Raw genomic sequence first — 21,181 nt, 5'->3', positions numbered from 1 at the left:
TGTTTGGTTGGTCCACATGGTTCAAATTGAATAAACTAAAAAGTCAACTATTGAGCAAAAAAACGCGAATGGAGAATAAAAATGTATAATACATGCTTTACTGTTAAAGGAACAATAAAGTTAAAGGCCAAGCTGGGCTTAAAAACATTCCAGATACCGTTCTTTATATCAACAGGCCAATCACGTGTCAGCATGTCGAACTTAATTAGAGATCATCCCAGAATGTGTCTCAAAACCAAACCTGATTGCAGACTCCAAGATCATGTCTGTATATGAAAGAGGATTGCATGCTATGCTAGCAGGAAAGTGGCAGTTTAGTGCTCATGGAAAACGCCAGGTAGGTGCACATTAAACAGTTATGTTTACAATATGTGTCCGACATAGAAAATGAAAGTAAACATTGCAAAAAGATAAGATATTTTCTTTTTCTATGTCTCTGGCTGCGCAGCATGTCGCATATCGCAATGTAAATCATGAAGGTTGCCTGTAGTCCCGATTAAATTGACAACCAATTAGTAACGTTGATTTGGCAGTATTTGGCTATACGACAACATTTATTCAATGAATACTCCCAGTATCAATTGAAAAGGTATATATTGTCTGAAGCCTGAAGACATTACCAACGTCTATGGATCCTTGCTGATTCTAGTCCTAACTTCAGAGCAAAAATATCATCACCATTTAAGCAAAGATTATTTTACCAAAAGCCTTTGAGGAATAGTTTTCCCTCCTTTCCCAGTGTCAAGAAAGTCCCTTGTATCACCAGTCCTGGCTATGACAGTTTACACATTGTAAGCTGTTCTTATTGTAGACAGGTCCAGTCATCAATTGGTCTCACTGCAATTGCAAGAGTTACTCAAGGACCTCTTGAATTTTGCTCTCTGTGATCAACCAATCCCTGAACACCCACAAACACATATGTATTAATTGTCCAAGCAGTGGCTCTTTATATATTTGGAAACCTCCTACATTGGATGTTAAGACACCAGCTTCACCTCACAGTTATCTATAGGGCTTACAAATCTGAGTTTACACACAATCCACAACTTTCATGGCAGTTTGGTGTTTATGTTCAGGAAAGTCTCAGTCAGGAATCAATGCCCATAGTCTACATATCATTCTCAAATGACAATAGTGGAGAAGGGATTACAATGGAGTAACTGCTGTTGCTGCCAAATTATGCTCACATCCAAATGATAATGCTGTCACAATCAGTATGAATGCCCCAATGCTACAAATACGTTAATGTTAGATTGAGGGTTTTGAACAACGAAATGAGCACCAAACCACTATGCATTATGTGCCCTTTTAAGTGATAACATTGCATGTTCCCAAAATGTGTTTTGCTATTATGCAAAACAAGCTGAATCCCTCGCTGGCTATTTCAAAAAGAGTGTATTAGACTGTCCATATTGGAATGATATCCTTCTATTGGAAAACGAATGTATGGTTACTTCAGGTTTTGAACACGTGCTTTGCTCAGTAAGAGAAGTGTAACATGATTAGATGGCTATAATATACTGAAGTGATTAATAGAAATTAGCATTTAAAAAAAATGCTAAAAATATGCAGCTTACAATTTTAGTAATTTAAATAAGGTGGTTTCTAGCTTCTTTTGACAGGAATACGCACCATAGAAAGACAATACAATGAGTGCAACTTTCATATTATGAATATTGGGATTTTATTAAATAAAGAATGTGTATTACAGATTGTTTCATACTTTTGTATAACCATAAATGCATGAAACATTTCAAATCCCATGTTGCTGGGATCATGGGAACAATGGAAATGAAAAATGACCACTCTATTTGTGATCACAGCATATACATTCAGTCATACATTAGTATGACTGTGTGGGCATAGGAATGTGCAATTAAAATCACAAATAGGAAGTTCATGTGTTTTTGCTGAAACGCTAGGTCGGTTGAGTTGCCAGCTATTGTTTAAGTGCCATGAAGTCATGTGCTTGTTATTTTTCTTTAAGTGAACACAACTACTTATTTCAGTTGACCTAAATGGCTAATGCATTTTCAAAGAAACAATACGGGATTCAACATTTATTAAACAAGGTAAATGGATTGGCCATCTGCGTTTCTGTAAGGCATACATCAGGGACATCATGTCACCAAAATTGCCAGTAGTAGCGGAAGTGACATCAGACGACCTGTGACTTCTGATGACATCAAAGGAAGTGATTTCATTTGATCCCACCCCAAAGTGATATCATGGGAAGCTATGGAACACAACCTGTCAGTCCTTGACAGGAAGTGGCATCACATAGCATTGTTCCTAATTACACTATGAAAAATATGGTTATGATATCACTGTAATGTGATAGACATTTCATACAAAAATGGATCACTATATGTATTGTTAATATCAGTGTGTATAGGCCATTGTTACCAAATTACTGTGAATGCAAGCAGACTTCAAAGGCCAAATGATAATGATGTGTTATTATATATCACTTACACTTAAGTGCTTTATATAGAACAAATATACATATAATATCGCCCAATCTCTCATTTATCGACCTCAGAAGGATGAAAGACTGAATTGGCCTTGCTGGGATTCGAGCCTGCAACCTGCAGAAAACACATTGCAGCAGCGAGCGCTCAACCCACTGAACTATCTTACCGGCTATAGCTATTTTATTGGCTATAGTAAAATGAGCAATTATATGTCTGAATGTTCTCAAAGTCAGAAAGCAAATTACACTCTGTAGTGGATACCATTAAACTGGTAACTGAGATATAACAGCAGGTCAGTTCATCTCCAGGTCTGGTGCATAGTTGGCTACAACTCAAGCCTGCGTGGATCTACTTTTCAGGCTTCAGAGGTTGGCAAAATACATAACATTGGGAGGGTTCATAGCTGTGTATTAAAGAATTTAGAGTAGCGTCGGGAAAGCAGCGCACTCACACGGCATCCCACACTCTGGGCCCTTGTACCTCATATATTCCAACAAACATCATGAACAGCATGCCAGGCAGATAGGAAAGATAGACACATAACAACAAAGCATTAACTGTGCCACAATGAAATCAAGGGCCGCTTTATGTGCTATTGTCAAACATGTGTACACTGTACAAAAGCTTTTAGGCACAAGGATTTTGTCAAGGACCAAGGACACAAAGATGGAATGTCTTGTGATTATCGTAACAGAGACAATGGCAGAAAAAAACATGATGTAACTGCAACTTGCGAAAATCAAAATACATTGTCCGAAATGGATGTTTATTGTACTCTAAATGCTGTTTGTACGTTTTTGTCTATATTGTGAATTTGAGGTGTTTAAGAACACACTAAATCAGTGAATCACCCTGTGAAATGTTTCTGAATTAAACCTTTAATGAGCCTATCAATTATTGTGTAGAATTCCAGACAGGCAAATGTTTTGTTATTCCTATTTGTTCATATCTAGAGTAATTGTTCAAAGTTTTACACTTGTGGAACCCCCTGTCTTTTTTGAAAGGCCTGAACAGGAAAGCCACCCACTCCAGAAACATGGCATGTTGAGCATTCATAAGGAAAATGGAGGCACACATATATTCTGTTTAACCAGGAAATGTGAAATAAAATTAAATGATAAATAATTTTTTAAATCATTTTAAATTGTTTAATTATATATTGCTCTCAAGTGTGGATTTTGAACTCAAAGTTCAAGAATTGTAAGTACGCATACGGATTATTTTAGCATTTTATAGTACTATTAAACGGAAATAATGATTTCTGCAAACAGATGGCCTGAGTCTTTACAATAACCATTGTCTACGAAAGCCTTTAGTTAGAATCAGTGGACTTGTTATTTAAGTTTAAAAAAGCCTCATTCCTAGTGTAATGGAAGGAAACACATTAACCACATGGATTGTTATTTCAAGATGAGGGAGCATTTCAAAATATATATTAAAGGAGATGGGTAATAGTTGTTCCAAAACATCTGATCCATGACCTGTGATCCTCAAAAAGCCCACGTGTCAAAGACAGAATTTCAGGAAAATGCTATCTGTCTGCAATTAAGCGCACAAAGGGAGATTCAAAATGTACAATTGCATTCAATTATAAGAATAGCCATAACTCCATTATGCTATTTAGCCCAATATGACATATACACTAATGATGTTACATCAGAAAATAAAAGTTAAAGCAACAAATACGTTGGAAGGGGAGTAGCAGTTGGACACTCATGCTTCAATAACCCACTCTCTGCCACAACCAATACCACTGGGAGGGTGGACTTTGCTGATAGTTACCAGAGACATAAAACCAAACACATGATTGTCATTAAAGGATATTAAACTATCAGATTGTTTCTGATGTGGGAGGGGCAGATGAGTGTAAAAAGACAAAACCCTATGGAAAGGGGATAGATTATGTTATTTTTGCATACCAATAACCCAGAACATTTGACAGTGGAAACGCATTCCGATATTGAGACAGAGGGTTGATGAACCTAAGCAGAGGAGAATTAACCCTGAGAGGCAGAAGGGGAGAAGGCATAGTAAAACCTAATACTTAGGATGAAGGGCTGAGAAGGAACATCAAATGACTAGTTTTGAAGTTGTTTTGCACTCCATCTAGGACAGAGAAGGGTGAGCAGTCGCAGGGTCCAGAAATAATAATCCTTGATGCTTATTCGTTTCCAGATTGTATACTCAGAATGTGAGTAAAGTATGTGAACCAATACCTCATATATTTTTCTATATGTTACAATCCATTAGAAATGGACTATTAGAGTGGGGTTATTGTCAAGAGTATTTAAAGTTCATATGCAAAATACCTGTATTTTGCAGCTCCCTGGGCCTGTGTAAATCTTTATTAGCACCCGGCACGCACGGCACAACGGGAATATTGCGTGGTGATTGGCTCATTTGCGAGCCATACCACACGGTATTCCCTTTTACGACGTGCGTGCCGGCTACTCTGTTCCCGGCGAGGGGCATGGCAGGCCCTCAGCCAATGAGGAGGCTCAAACGGGGCAATCCCCACTCCGAGCCTCCCCATGGCTGGAGGCTTCCTTCGTCCCCTGCCGGGGACTCAGGTAAAAATGCTTTTTTTTTTTCCTCCCTCCTCCCACCTCCCACCCCACCCGACTTACCTTCTATCCTGCGATCTCCGGCGGGGGACAATGGAAACCTCCAGCCGTGTGGAGACTCGGAGCGGGGCCATCCCCGCTCCAAGCCTCCACACGGCTGGAGGCTTCCATCGTCCCCAGCCGGAGACGGCTTGGGCGGTATTGCCCCGCCATCTCGGGTCTTATTGCCACAGTATTAGGAAGGCCCCTGGATGCCAGATATTGTCATTGTTATTAAAAGACCCCATGCATTGTAAACAACTTTGGCAATAATCATTTCCCAAATTAGATTCCCCTTTTCTAGTGTTTGGAACTTTGGGAGGAGGTATTTGTTAAGGAAATAGTTTCTTAGGAATCAGTGTGTTGAATTGATGCGCATTTTTTACTTCCATTACGCCATAACACAGTATTTTCCATTTGCTTCCACTTGCTATTATTCAGAAACAAATACTATTTGGAAAAAAACTTGTTATAGCTTAATTAGGAAAATTATCCTTCCAATTTTGACTTAGTATATACAATTCATTTGCAGTTGATTATGAGGTATTTTTTTTTATAAAATGTGTGCCTATGTTTTAAATTCTGACTTTTTCGAATGATACAGAACCTGTGAGCGACTTCTGAATGTTTCACTTTTATATGGGCTCACTTTGCTGCATCCGCCACAGATCTATCTGCTGGTTTTGGCCCTAATCTATCTTTGATATTGATCGCATACAACAAAGCCTTTTAGGACACTGTTTATCATGTCTTTATGAGGTTGATCCTTCCCATTCAGCAGGGAAGAGAGTCGTTTATTATGTTTTTGTTGAGATAGGTTGATGATAGGTTGATGACGTTGAAACAAAAGCACCACAATACATTTCTAAAATGCTGTGATTGATGTGTACATTTTACATGTGTGGTATTTATTAAGTGTGGATTCATGATTTTAATTTCTGGGTTGCACTCATTAACAATTGACCTTGCTGTAGACTGCTTTATGAACCACACTCCACTCCACCTTTTGTTTGATTTTATTTAGTAACACTTCTGCCTACTTGAACCTTTTGTGTCAAAAGATCAAACCAGCTGGATACAAATAAGAACAGATAAATACACATATCCATATCAATACACATTTTAAATGCTTAAAATACCTTAGAATATACCAACATACTCTACCGTGGCCGTGTAGTTATGGTTAAGTTGCTAAACCCATAGGAAGAGTACTTTTTGGGCGGCTTACAATTTTGCTCCCTCTTGACGAATCCACACCAAACTCTGCAGAATAAATATATGGCCCACTCTGAATTCTTTTGCAAAGTTTGGTGAGGTTTGGTCCAGCGGGGACTAAGTTATAGGGGGGTCCCAAAATTATTTTTTTCCCATAGACTGAATGGGGAAAAAAACTTTGCTCACGCCTACAGCCCAAACCGCTGGACGGATTTTCACCAAATTTGCAGCAGGAGCAGTGGCTTGATCCCGAAAGCGTGCTTTTTTAAATTTGCTGAAAATCCGTCCAGTAGTTTTAAAAAAAAAATTACCTAAAAGTAGGTCACAAAAAATAAATTAGTGATATCTCTGTCTGGTCTGCGGACAGGGCACTGATTGGTTAATCGGCTTGCGTCATGTCCGCGGACATGCAACGTGTTCGCTGATTGGATGTTGAAGTGCGTGAAGTGCGTCAGATGTTTGGAAATGCCCGCCATCTTGGATTCGCAGACAGTGGCTGGTGTCCGCGGACATCGCGGTAAAAACATATTAAGAAACACAACATTGCACTTGTCAAACTTATCAAATAATCTCTGAGGAGGTGAGGGGTGATGAGGATGGAATGGGATGTGGCTGCAAGAAGCAAAAAAAGCGGGTGTTTTTTGCCACGAAAGTCCGCAAACAGTTTGGATGTTCGCGAACAGTCCTGTGAAAGTTTGAAGACACCTCAGCATTACAGGGTTGGTGAAATGCACTTCTTGGATGGCTTATAACTTTGGCACCACTTAATGGAACTGCATGACATTTTGCATGTATACATCTGACCTGATTCAGAGTGAGTATGCACAGTTTGGTGGGATTCTGTCATGAGGGGGCAAAATTAGAGGGGAGTCCCAAAATAATGTAAAGGCTTATAAATGAGGTGCCATTTCACAAATCTACACAAAGGTTTGTGAAAAGATTATATATCTCGATATAGATGTTTTCGTAAAAGGCTGAATGGATTTTGTCAAGTGGGGGCTAGGTTATATGACGATTGTATATGCAAACATTTGACACTTTAAAAAAATAAAACATGGGCGGATTTCCAGCAAACTTGCATAAGGAGCATTGGCAAGGAGCTACAAGCATGGTTTTGCAAATGTGCCAGTGTTTTATTATTTGACAAATGTCATAATGTAGCTACAAAAAATAGCGCTATACCTTCAGTGACTGAGGGGTAGCCTGTGGCCAACGGGCAGTGGCCAGATTGTCCGGGTCATGGAATAAGGTAATGATCCGGACAAGCTGGCTACTGGCCATGACCACAAGGGACAAAACATAGGATTAAAGTGGCCATGTCCACCTGGGACTGGCTTTGTGGTAAAGTTATTCAAAATTAGGATAGATCTGAAAGGGAAGAAAAATGTGCTTGTGGCAATACGGTTATAAGGTTCTCTTTTTGGCTTCTGCAGGCTGCCATGGAAAGTGAAGAGGGGCCCTGTATGGAATCCTCGCCTTCCTTTTCCATGGTGGTCATCTTGGAAAAGGATTTTCCTTCCTAAACCGGGACGCCGTAGGAAGAAAAATCTTCCCTGTGTAGGAAGAAAAATCCTCTTTTTTAGTACCCCAGGTTCCCGCTTTGGGAACCTAGGGTGCTCATGGCCTTCATCCCCCATTTCAGGGGCTGGAATGGGGGATAATGGTCCAGAGGCCTCGTATCCACCCTCGCTTCGATTGGGCAGATAATTGGGCTGCTGGGCGGGTATCCACCGTTCCAGTCCCTGAACGGTGTATCAATGCCACAATATTCCCATTAGCATAACACAAAATACAAATGGAAATGTTGGAAAATCCTATTGAGTCTATGGGCCTCATTACACGGAAGGCGGTAAGGTTTAACGGTCACCGGTAATGGTACCGGTGACCGTTAACCCTTACCGCCTTACTACAAGGTCCCTTTGCGTAATACGAGTCCGGCGGCAACCTGCCGGTTTTTCTCGCTCGGTTACCGCCGAACTCGTAATGAGGCCCAATGTTACAGTGAGTGGTGTGTTTGTGTGTGTGTGTATGTGTACACAATCTCATTGAACTCACTAATGTGCTTTTGGTTGCAGCCCCCAACCAGTGCTTGTTATTATGGATGCAGTTAAGGGAGTGGGGGCATCAAAAGATGTCCATGTGCATTTGTGCATCATAAAATGTACGGTTACTTGCAACTGTACATGGGGTTGCCCTCACATGTGCAGGTTCTCATATATTTGACAATTAAAACATCTGTGTTCACACACCTACATACCAAAAACAAGAGATTAATTGACATTTGTGTGCCTTATTTCCTACGTACTTGCAACATGATTGAGAAGGAGGTGCACATTCTTTGTAGCTTTCCCATTGTTATACTATCAAACAACCAATCATCACCCCCATGCAGCGTGCTGTACACTTGAATTCTCGCACATCTCATTTCAGGCTCTAGCTGTTCACAGATGGATGGAACAGACAATGTGGATGGAATAGATGAAGTGGATGGAATGGATGAAGTGGGTGGAACGGATGAAGTGGATGGAACAGATGAAGTGGATGGAAAGGATGAAGTGTATGGAACGGTTAAAATGGATAGAACGGATGAAGTGGATAGAACGGATGAAGTGGAGGGAACGGATGAAGTGGATGGAACGGATACATTAAAGAAAAATGGACAGCGTGGATGAAACATGTAGAGTAGGTGGAACAGACGAAACGGATGGAGTGGATGGAAAGAATGGAAAGGATGGAGTGGATGGAACGGATAGAGTGGATGGAACGGATGGAGTGGATGGAACACCTAACAGATAACCACCATATCACACTATCACACTTACTCTCTCCTATACACCACCACTCAACTAGAATACAGCGATACTATGGCACATTCGGTATAGCTGTTCTCATGCTAACACCGCCTCATACTCCTCATCATCCTAATTAAACACAGTAAGTAGCACACACCACTAGCTTAAGCATCTACTCAGGCCTAACACAGCCACACATTGGTCTGGGTGTCATCCCTCCAGAACAAACACACATACCTGACCTCCCAACCACCACACCCACTGCTAAGAAGCAGCCATCACACAACTACCTCACCGGCTTCACACATATCCAGTGCACACACAAACCTATGACACCCTCTCTTTCTACTGGCTTGAACTACGGTTTCTGAGGGCGTTCAACCTACCAGTGCTTTGAGATTATACCAATGATAGAGAAGGCACTATATAAATTCTAAGAAACATAACATAACATAACATAACATAACATAATATAACAGAGGAGAGCAGAACATTGTTGCCTGACCTACTGTGATTGACCAACTTTGGAATGTAAAAAACATTACAATTACCAACGGTTACCAATGGTTACAAATAAACTATCTAATGGACATGTGGCCGCAGGTTTTAACTACATACAGTTACAGTTACATCTGTGCTCATGGATGACATAGAGATCGAATTAAATTAACTGAGAAGGGCAGCCAAGCTTGTAGATTTTAAAGATGTTCATATCTATACTACCCTACAGCATTTTTCTGAGGGACTTTGGGTGAGCACAAGTTGCATGGCAGGCAGCATTTACAATGGATTCCTATGGAGTCCACCTGTTTTTTGTTGGTGCAAAAAGCCAGCTCACTCCATAGGAATCCCCAGCATTTTTCCCAGTATAAAAATCCATGCTGGTGCAAAATACTGGAGTGTTTGTGTGGTGGAGAGAAAGGGAGCAGCTGAATCATAAATTACGTACCGCCTCTATGCCATACAAACACATGAAAATGAGCCGTACTGCAAATGAATATGTAAAAGCTTTACAAAAGGATGTTTATGTATTTTGTTTACAGCACTGCATGGTCACAGTGAGCTTCCATAAGTGTCGTAGTAAAATAAAACTATATTTCTCAAATCACCAATAGATGCTAGATCAGATCACTATACCTTCACATATAGAAAACATATGCTTCAATATGCAAGCATCCAATATTATCAAAAGCACTTCCTAGTGATTTATGAGCTCCAGAGTCGTGATGTTGCATCTAGCACATTTATAAATATATTAATGCTATGCAGTGCAACCTGACATGCACAAATGTAGATCATACCAAAAGATAAACAAATGAGCTGTAAATAACCTGTCGATACCAAAGTTTGAGGGTAAGAGTTTGACATGCCTGCTAGAATGATCTACTCTCTTGTGCAGCCAAAGGAATTGGGAGGGTGGTATCTCATGGACATTACAAACAAACTAATCACCGACAATAGGAGATTCCTGCATCAGAGTATGGGAGAGGACAGATGTATACAAAATGCTAAAAACCTCAGAAAACTTTGGTAAGGTTTTCATATCATTGTATTCTTGAAAGCCAGCAACCCAGAAAATTCAAACAAGGAAAGTAATGCAGATTTGCAGAGAGGGAACTGATGCACAACTGAGCACATGACATATCATGTTGAGAGACAAAAGAGGAAATAGCATTAAGTACCCTGTTACCTGGATCCAAAAACTAAGAAGCAGAATCAGACTACCTGTTGCCCACTGACTTACTCTCTACCAAGGGCAGAGTTTGGAGAGTAGCATCCAAATTGTCTAGAAAGATAAATCTGACTACTTTCCAAAAGGTTCTACACATAAACTGAGAAAAAAGTACATAGACCAATATCCGATATATATATATTTAATGTTACAATCCCATACAAATGTACTATGTGAAGAAGTTATTTCCCTTTTGCTTGAATATTGTTTAATTTGTGATTGTTTTTAAGACACATCTGCCTTAAAACTCGTATTGAGAATAGCAGTTTCATATAATTTGGGAATTAGCTTGAATGCTCTCAGTCAATCCTGAGTCCCAACGGAGAATGAGGTGCATGTACATCAGGGACAGAATTCCACATTTGTCTTTATCTTGGAACATAGCTGGGGTGAAGACTAAATTCCAGAACATGGATATTATGTCCTATTTAAATCTCTTTGATGTTATCCTATATATTTTATATGTATTCTGTATAACAACACCCATAAATCAGTTCTACATGGGTTACTATTCATCAAGAAGGTCATAGGGGGCAATTTGAGACTGGCTAGGAATTCCAACAGTGTTGTTCTGCTTGGGGGTGATGTTAACCTAAGGATGGGAAATGGCCTCCCAGAAGGTCTTTGGGAGGACATGGAAGATCAGGTACTAGGCATTCTGAGTCTGCAGATGCATGACGCCTATATCTGTGCTAACGGGGCACTTTTATGTTTATGTCTAACTAAATGGGTTATGAGATTGGTAAATGGAAGAATTCGGCCGGATATTGCAGTGTCAGCAACCTTCTGGAATTATGCCGGGTCTTCCACAATTTATTAGTTTTGTATTACCGCCAAGCACTGGCACTTGATTCCAGATTGCAGAGTCTTGGATAACCCATGAGAGATAATTTCCCTATTTGCTTGAGCCTCCTTTGGTGCAGCAATTGTTGATCCAGAATTATATTACTGTACTTGGCAAAGCTTATATTAATCCCCTCTGTAAGACAATGAACAAATAAACAACCCTAGAATCCATCATGACATTTATGCCCCAACGTTGCTATTAATATTATCCATTCTTGATAATGGAATTGCTCCCTTGATTATGGTGAATTGGTTTACATAACTTCTGGGAAATCTTTTGAGTTTTTGGCAATGCTATGTGGTGGAGAAGAATACTCACCCACCCAGAGGTTGGTTCAACATTACATGTGAATCAGCAAAGCAGGCACTTATTTCTGGATCCTCAAGATCAGACATAATTCAAATAACAGTGAAATATAAGGCAGCTATTGAGAAAAGAAAGCAAGAATTATATCTGCTGGCCTGGGAAATTTTGGTAGAAGTGTTTTGCAGTAAGGACTCCAAAGTGTTTTGAGCATTGTGGCTAAGGCCCCATCCCATAAAAGATCAATGAAGTGTGCTATGACTCCGGTGGAAGCAAGGGCATGGGTTGAACATTACGCACATGTATATCGAGGGCCACCAGACTCACTTGAAAGTCTCTCCTCAGAAACTGTTTTGCAATTTACTTTAGAGGAAGTGAATATAAGCAAGCCCATAATCAAACTTTGGGCCCAGATGCTGTCCTCGCCCACCTATTTCAAGATTTAGTTCAAGTATGGGTCCCCTTGCTAACATTGTGTTTTAATGCAATTGCAACGTCTGCTGAGATATCAGCCTCCTGGAAAGATCATAATTTTTCCTCTTTTTAAAATGGGAGATCGGGACAATCCTCTTTCCTACAGGCCCATCAATCTTTTGGACACTTCCTTCAAACTCTTTGGACAACTGGTGTTGGCACATTCGGAGGCCTGGATTGAAACAAATTTGGTACTTAATGAGACTTAGCTGGGCTTTAGACTGGGGGTGAGCACAGCTGACCAAGCTCTGAATCTGTATTTGCTGTTGGTACACTATTTATGGTAAGAAGGAGCCCATATATTTTGAATTCAAGGACCTGAGCATCGCCTTTAACAAGGGTAATCAGGGAAAATGATGGAAGGTGATCAGGTCCATGGACTGTCCGCTCAATATACTATCAATGTTGCAATCTCTTCATAGAGATAAAAGGGTGTGTGTGCGCTATGGAGAAGGGGGTCAGTGTACACCATATTTTAATGTAATACAGGGTGTGCTCAAAGGGTGCATATTGCTCCAGTCTTATTTACATTGCACATTAACGATCTGGAGAAAGTGCTTCTTGAATCCAATGCAGACTTTCCCAGCATGGGCAAATTACGTGGATGATATGGTGGATGATATGGTTTCTATTGCCCAAACCCCCATATCCCTGCAAAAACAGTCTATACGCAGTTTATGACTGATTCAGATCTCAACGTCAATAGTACAAAGATGCAGTCATGGCTTGTGTTGAGTGTAATAGAACTTTAAAGATGAACAAGATGCTAAGTGAGGGGGCAGTCAATCCTACGTTCAGGCTTTCAATTATTTAGGCAAACATTTTTCTTCGTCGATGTGTGGGAAAGCACACATTGACAAACAGTGTGCTTGTACGCTCCGGTCTTTGTGGGGTGTCTCTCGCTTTATGGCAATGTGCCAGGGTCAGCCTTTGCACATGATTCTACAAGTGTACTCATTACAATCCAAGGTTGCAATTGACTATGGGACCACACTATCAGGCCATGCAAATATTTCAGAGATTCAAGTACTAGACTTTTAACCCTTTAGCGGGTTCTGCAGAAAACTTTGTGGTCCATGCTGAATTAGGAATAGGTTTTTTGGAAGATGAATTAAGTTTAGCCACATTGTCCCGCTGGCTACGCACATGGGCCAACACAATGGCATCTATTACACAGTTGTTCATTTTGGAAATTTTAAAGAAAGTTGTTTTTGCTAGAATCTCTTGGCTGTAATATTTCAAACAAAATGGGCTTAAAATTAGTAACATAATGCGCTAGCATTGTGTACTTTTTTCATGGCAAAATGTAAGTCGTACATTGAACATCGGGAGCATAAGGCATTGATCCTTAATACAAATGGAAAATAATGCCATAGTCAGCCATGTTGACTCCTTGCAAAAATAACTATCTTGGAGTCATAAATCCTGTGTTCAATGCTTGATCACTAGAGCATGCTTTGACAGTTTGGGTTTGAATGCCAACACTGCTAAGTGGCATGTTCCTTAAGGGCCCTTCAGGGACCTCTAGATGCCCTTTGTGCAATGCTGTCCTCGTAGATCTGCTACATTTCATCTTTTTTGTTCGGCTTATTTACACATCGGGAAAAGGACTATTTTACCAGTTTTTAAACAATTTATGTTTGTACAATGCCACCCTGCTCTATATTTTCTTTTGATGGCTGACTATTGCTATGTTGCTTGGGCTCTATTGATGTTTCTTAAAGGTGCGACCAGAGTAAGGAAATTGTTTTTGGCACATTTGCACTAAATGTTTTCAACTTTACACATTACATTTTACTCTATTTGATGTTTTAGTTGTATTTGATGAAACAATTGTTGTATTTAATTTATTCTGTATTTTTGATGGATCGTGTACATCCAAATAAACAATGACGATGATAATTTAAATATGAATGGGTGGTCTAATAAGTGATATCATGTCTGTGTTTCTTTGTGTTTCAAAGACAGAATGAGGTAGTTTTCATAGGAATGTATGTGCTTTATGACAGACCGTGTTTACTAGTAGTATTTCTGGTAGATTACCCCGTATTTTGATGTGGGGACCACATACATTTAATTGCATCTTTTTACTTCTATAAAACAATGTCCAAAAACAATATATAACTAATAAAAATTAATAATTTTAAAGAAATAAGGTATCAACCCAAAACAGTCTATTTCTTCTCTCAGATTTTGAGGTGGGATTTCTCTGACAGTGATACTTGAGATATAACTAAAATATTGTATGAACATATTTGGGGTTGGTTTTTAATTTGCCCTGAAAGGAAAATAACCAAATAAATTGTACTCATCTCAACATGAATACAATATTTAATGGAAGTGATCAATAGAAATAAACATTCTACACATTGAAAAAGAGACAGTTTACAATCTTAGTCCCCCAGGATATTGCCTTTTTAACTCTGGTCACGCATTTGTCAGAAGATACTGGGGTGGCTCTCGCAAACACACACCTTACTATTGACTCTAATGCCCTTGGAAGGTGACAACAATATATAATAGCAGACAGAGAGAAACAAAACTCAGAGGCACAGCACGAGAGAGGGATGCAGATAATGATCATCAAATGCATGGGTGCCTTTAACAAATGTGAACCTGACTCTGTGACTCTCAACCACATAGACATTTACAGTAACAGAGAGTGAGACAAAGAGAGACAGAACGAGATACAGAGAAAAAGAAAGTGCAGAGATAGTGGAATCCCAAGAGAGAAAGAGAGTAACAGAGAGAAAACGAGGATAAGAGAGTGTTAGATCACCACATGATGTACAGGATATCGTTACTTACATGGTATTGTTCATCAATTCAAGTATAGACTAAGGGAATTTATCAACGTGTATCACTGGTCTAAATACTTTTTAAATTGTGCATAAAGTAGATGTTCCATTATAAAATACATCAAACAATGGTGTGGGGGGTTGCCAAGAGCAATGCCAGAGGTCAGGATTATTTCCAAACCTTCCAGCCATCATCTCTTTTGTTTTGCATAAGTCAACCTGAGTGGGACTGGTATGCCCAGACGTGGGTCCCGAGTCTGCTGGGCCTTGAGACCCAAGTTTCTCCTCTTTGACACCCAATGAGGCTGAAACATGTCTGGCGATTCTTGTAGTCCCATGCAGAAGGGATGTGACCTAGCAGTTTGGGCTGCATTGCCCATTTCTGGTGGAACCAAGCATGATTTGCATATGGTATTTCCAGTTCTGTAATGGCTGGGTAGACTCTGTAATAGCTTGGCAGACTGATGAACAAGAGGGTTTCCCACAACAATGCCAGGGGTTAGAATTAATTCCAAATCTTACAACCATCACCTCTTTTGTTTTGCATAAGTCACCCGAGTGGGACGGGCATCCCTAGAAGTGGGCCCCAAGCCTGCTGGGCCTTGAGACCCAAGCTACTGCTTACTGATGATGCTCAATGAGGCTGAAACATGTCTGGGGATGCTTGTGGTCTCGTGCAGAAGTGATGCGACCTAGCAGTTCAGACTAGACTGCCGTACCGTTTTGAGGTGGGACCAAGCCTTCATTGTATATGTTCTTTCCCCTTCTGTAATGGCTTTGCAGGCATAGAACAATGGGCTGGAGGGTTGCCCAGAGCAATGCCAGAAGTTGGGATTCATTCCAAACCTTCCAGACATTATTTCCTTTGTTTTCCTTTTTTTTCCATTGTTAAAGACTGCAATTTAAAATAGTCAGACTATATGAAATTCTAATGCTAAAAGTCAAACATTTTTTGCTTGCTTGCTTGATAATCAACTATTTCAAATAGTTTTGACCTTTTCTTTATCTTTTTAATGGATTTCTCATAAGATACACCATGTCCCTCTCCTAATTGGCCATTCTTGTATTTCTGTTTGCATTTTATTTTCTTCGAATGTGTTCCCTCTTCCTGACTGTTACCAACACCATATTCCCTTTTAATTAACATTGTCTTTTTAGGTTGACTTTGGGAATTAAACACTTCTCCTAACTCAAAACCTTGAACCAGTTGATATTTAGCAGCATCATTTCAAGTTGTCTCACGTCTGCCTATTGACTTTTGAACCTGATGTATGATAAGGATTCCAAATAAATCTATTGCTTCCACAACACATTCTGACAAGCAGTTTAGTGTGTATCACAATCATTTTTTGTGGTAGAAAGTGTTCATGTCTCACAACATGTTTAACTTGCATATAAGCAAAATGCCACGGTTCAAAAACATTTTTTTAAAAACTGTTGGATATAAACAGCAACCTTTTCTCTTCATGTGCTTAAATTGTGTTATATTTTTGTGAGTTACATGTATTTTCATTCAGATTGTACTCCTTCCCATTTACATAAGGTGTGTAGAGGATTTTGTGTGGATCTGTAAAAATCACATTTAAGAATTAAAGCTGACTGTGAGTTATCCTTTCGCGTTTTGATTCTTACTGTGGCTGCATTACTCCCATCTGGGTATGGAGTTTGTGGGACTTCAAAAGTGTGTTGTTAGGGTGTTTGGGGTCTTCAAAAGAATATACATTGTAACATCAGAACTTACATCTGTTCAAGAAGCAGGGGACGGGGGCCATTCTCTTAAAGAAGTAACTTTCTGTTAGCTTATCTTTTAGTTGTAGTGTGCGACATAGAAGAAGGTTGTGACATAGTGCGTTGGAGATTCATTTGACGGACATTCTGACAGACTTGTTATTTTTAGTCTTGAAGCAGGGAAACCCCTATTAGATGACAGGGATAGTGAGTACCTTTTCTATACATTAATGAAAGGCTTTATCCAAAATCATGCTGACTTTTGAGTCAGCTTCCTTCCATGAACTGCTCACTCTGGACAGCTGTAGGTACTTGGCCTGCCCCTCAAGCAAGCTCATCGCCAGTGTTGCGGGGTGAAATGAAAGATCTGACACTCAGGTAAGGATAGTGAACTTCTTTACTAAGTTCCAGTGACAAGGTACATACATCAGGTATGTAAGTAGGAAGGTACACAGTAGATATCCACCAGCCTCTTTTCTCACAGGCTGCTTTCCTCCAACTGATCTTCATAGAGCTTACAGGGGCACTCACACCACAACATTCCACAGGCATAACATTCCATCAGGCATTCTCTCAAGCAAGCATTCATGCAGGACCAAAGCAGGAAACACAAGACACCACACATCTCCCTCCTCAACAGAAACCAAGATAAAGGTACAGAAATACGTGCAAGAGAAAATACATGGGGTGATGTGACCAAAGTAGGAACCAACAACATTTTGGTCACCTCCACTTCAAACTCCAAAACTCCAATCCAAGACCCACTCCCTCAAAATCCGAAGAACAAGGAGACATACCCCATGCTCCCACGAACATAGTCCCTTCAACGACCTGCAAAGCAGCCAAGCAACTATCCAATACACTCAGGGTCTGTAGCAGGCCTACCACAGAAACTCAGACCAAGGAACCAGCCTTAACTCACAACACACCAGAATTGCCACAACACCCTTGCAGTAGATTAGATTTAAACATGTTTCAATAAAGATTTTAGGAAATTGTACTGCAAGGATTAGATGCATGTTCTTCTAATTGTGGATTAAGTCAAAAGCTAGTATGATTTGCATGTTTTCAAAATGTGTACTTACAACTGGAGAATACAAGAGGGCAAGAGTGTGTGTCCATTGGAAAATTCTGGAGCTGAAGTAGGCATTCTGCCTCAATTGTCAACCTGCAAGCAAGCAAAGGATATGCACTGTAAATTGGTAATTCTTTAACAAGACAGCATCAGCTAGATACTGACATCATAATTAAAGCACTAACATTTACACACTGTATTTCAACAGATAGCAGGTCTGGAGATGGACTATCATGCAAATAATACAGCTATGAAAACTGAGCATATGTCATACATTATAATCAGACCTGACAAAACACACTTGTACCTGAAACTGATGAGCCAAAATAATGATCACTGCTGTTTAGGACACTATTGTCAGTGAAATGAAGTTCTAAAGAACATATAGATTTAACCTAATCAAAGCTCTGAAGGAGACATTCACGTATTAATTGTATTTATTCATTATCAGTGTTGGACCACACTGCATGAAACATCCAGCAACTTCAGAGTAGTCTGAAACATATGGTGGTAAGGAAATAGACTTTAAGAAAATGGGTGCAAATGGATAAGGATAAGGCATGGGACTGGAACCTTTGGCTCTCTAGATGTTTTGCACTACAACTCCCATCAGCATCAGCCAGCTTAGTCAATGGTGGTGGGACATGGGAGTAGTAGTCCAAAACATGTGGAGAGTTGTGAGTTGCAGACACCTGGGATAAGGCAACATAAAAATCTCACTCTACTAAGAGGCAGACTGTCCTAAAGGCCCAAACATGTTGAGCATTGGTTAAAGCCTGTGGTCTGGGCCATGATACCAAGCCTAGCCAAACTGGAGCACTGGCATATGGGTATTGTAGCAAAATTGTTGAGGCCCCCCCCACACATCTTTGAGAACAGAAAATATGAGAAATGCCATGTTTACAGGATAGGTTAGCCTTTCCTGCATTGTGCTTTCTGTATCCATAGGATTGTGTGCAACATTTCAAGGAGCTTGCAAGTAGCCTAGATGCTATGAGTTGTGTCAGATCCGGTACTGTGTGCAATCTCTGAAATTGGACAAATCCAGAATCTTCCTTTGACAAAAAACAAGCGCCTCTAGGCCTTTCTCAAACTGGACTTTGTTTTCTTTGTTTTCTCAAGGATAGTGTAAGGGATCAAGAGTAAGACTCGGACACAGAGGCATGTGAAATCATCTGTATAGACTTATTTTCATAAAAAAATTAGAAGGGTTAGGAGACATCTTATCTATCCCTAATCTTAACAGGTGTTTCCCGGCTCAACACAACTAAGGAACATCTGTGTCAGGATGTTCAAGAAAAGAGTGTCCTCTGTCATATGTCCAAGAATCTTAAGCTGATCCTCATACTCTTAACTCAATATAACGTGCACAGGATTTTCTGGTTAGTTATTTACTTGTAGCTTGCTTCAAAAGTTCTCAACATAACGGTTTAAGGTGCAGAACAGAAAAGTAATACATGTTCCACCAGGAGAGAGGTCTCCCTTCCCCTAGAGTCCTTGTGGCAGTTCAAAAAATGTATTTTCCTTATGGTATCAACTGTATTCAAAAGGGCATGAGTCTTCCTCTGAATTTCCTTCAACTATGTAGTTCTTTACAATGTTCAATTTCTCCCACTTTATCCACTTTCTACCCCTGCTCTACTCTCCTGCCAGGGTATTTTGTGATTTTATTTCCAGTCCTTAAAAAGGGTATGAGTCTTCCCTTCTATATTCAAAACCTCAAGTGTATTTGCCTTCACACTCCTGCTTTACTCCCTTGTCAGGATATCATTTAACATCTCTTCTCTTTTCTGGTTTAGTCTTGTGCCAGAATATTGTTTCACTTCTCACTCCTGGTTTACTCTTTTGCCAGGATACAGTTTCACTTCTCACTCCTGGTTTACTCTCTGGTCAGGATACTGTTTCACTTCTCACTCCTGGTTTACTCTCTTGCCAGGATGCTGTTTCACTTCTTATTCCTGGTTTACTCTCTTGCCAGGACACTGTTTCACCTTTTATTCCTAGTTTATTACCCTGCCAGGATATTGTTTCACCTCTCACTCCTGATTTACTCTCCTGCCAGGATATGGCTTTACTTCTCATCTTGTTTGCCTGGTCCACTAACCTGACAGGGCTTTTCCTATATCTGTTCACCCTTTCTCTTGTCCATTTATCACAGTATTGCATCAATATTATTTCCCTCTTTCAAGTATTGGGTCCTCAACCCTTTGTCAGCACTCTTTGTAATTATTTCAGTTCTACCTTTCACTGGTTGGGCTTCCAACCCTCTTACAGCCTTATAGATATGTTTGTCAATGTCTCCTTTTCAACCCTGGGCTTCTGCCCTACTTTCAATACTGTATGTATATGGATCTCTTCCTTGTTGGTCGTCAACCCTTCATTCTTAGCTGTGTTTTTAATATTCACTCGTGGTTTCCCGTACTTTGTCAGTTTCATGCGGCAAGCATTTTCAGAAGCTGAGGTAACTCATTTATTCTTAATGGGCAGCTCTAGCCGTCGTCGCAGATCCTTTTTGGCTACTCTGCTGGTCCTCTGACTAGGTGTGCATCCTGTCAGCCAGTCCACCCTTTCTTTTAGCTTCTGGTCACCATGCAGCAGGCAGCTTTTGCTACAGACTATTCACTCACGATACTCTCTCACCTCCATGCTGCTGCTTACAGTTCACCTGTCTCTGGCATCTCGTTTGGCATTTTCACAAGCATCTGACAGCCTCTGACTCTGCCACTCTCCCAGCCATCTCTCTCAGCTATGCCTCTCATTCTTGCAGATCAGCTGTGTCAACTTGAAACTTCACGGTATTGACTAGCTTTCTCCAAAGTCTAGAATACAGTGTTAAATTCCCACTTCCAGTGATCTTTACTACTTCAGTCCTCTTCCTCATTTCAGTGTTGTCAAGCAGAGGGAAATGCAAATAAGGTTGGTGATTGGTTATGATTGGAGATTCTACCTTTACATTACAATATATTGTATCAGAATGTTGAAAAGACAAATGGGTGTTGCTAACAGATAGAGGTGAAGGGTTATTGTGATCTAATGTGTTTGCACAGTCCATCTGGAGATCGTCCTACCCTATGTGGTCCTCCCTCAGATAGCCACCCCGAAGGTCAGTGTCAGGTAGCTACTGGCTTTCCCTGGCCATG

The 21,181-nt window shown here is 40.2% G+C and overlaps 1 protein-coding gene across 1 annotated transcript in view; it reads right to left on the bottom strand.

The window, feature by feature from the left end:
- Nucleotides 1–21,181, bottom strand: part of LOC138481142 (gamma-aminobutyric acid receptor subunit gamma-4) — a 2,457,252-nt gene that overhangs the window by 847,609 nt on the left and 1,588,462 nt on the right. Inside the window, exon 5 of the mRNA XM_069613069.1 lies at nucleotides 18,052–18,134. Within this exon, the coding sequence (XP_069469170.1) occupies nucleotides 18,052–18,134 (83 nt within the window). The remainder of the gene's footprint in view (nucleotides 1–18,051; nucleotides 18,135–21,181) is intronic.

This window comes from Ambystoma mexicanum, chromosome 5p (assembly GCF_040938575.1).
Source record: "Ambystoma mexicanum isolate Mex_15411 chromosome 5p, UKY_AmexF1_1, whole genome shotgun sequence".
NCBI lineage: Eukaryota > Metazoa > Chordata > Amphibia > Caudata > Ambystomatidae > Ambystoma > Ambystoma mexicanum.
The sequence above is the reverse complement of the archived record's forward strand: the minus strand, read 5'-3'. Positions and strand labels throughout refer to the sequence as shown.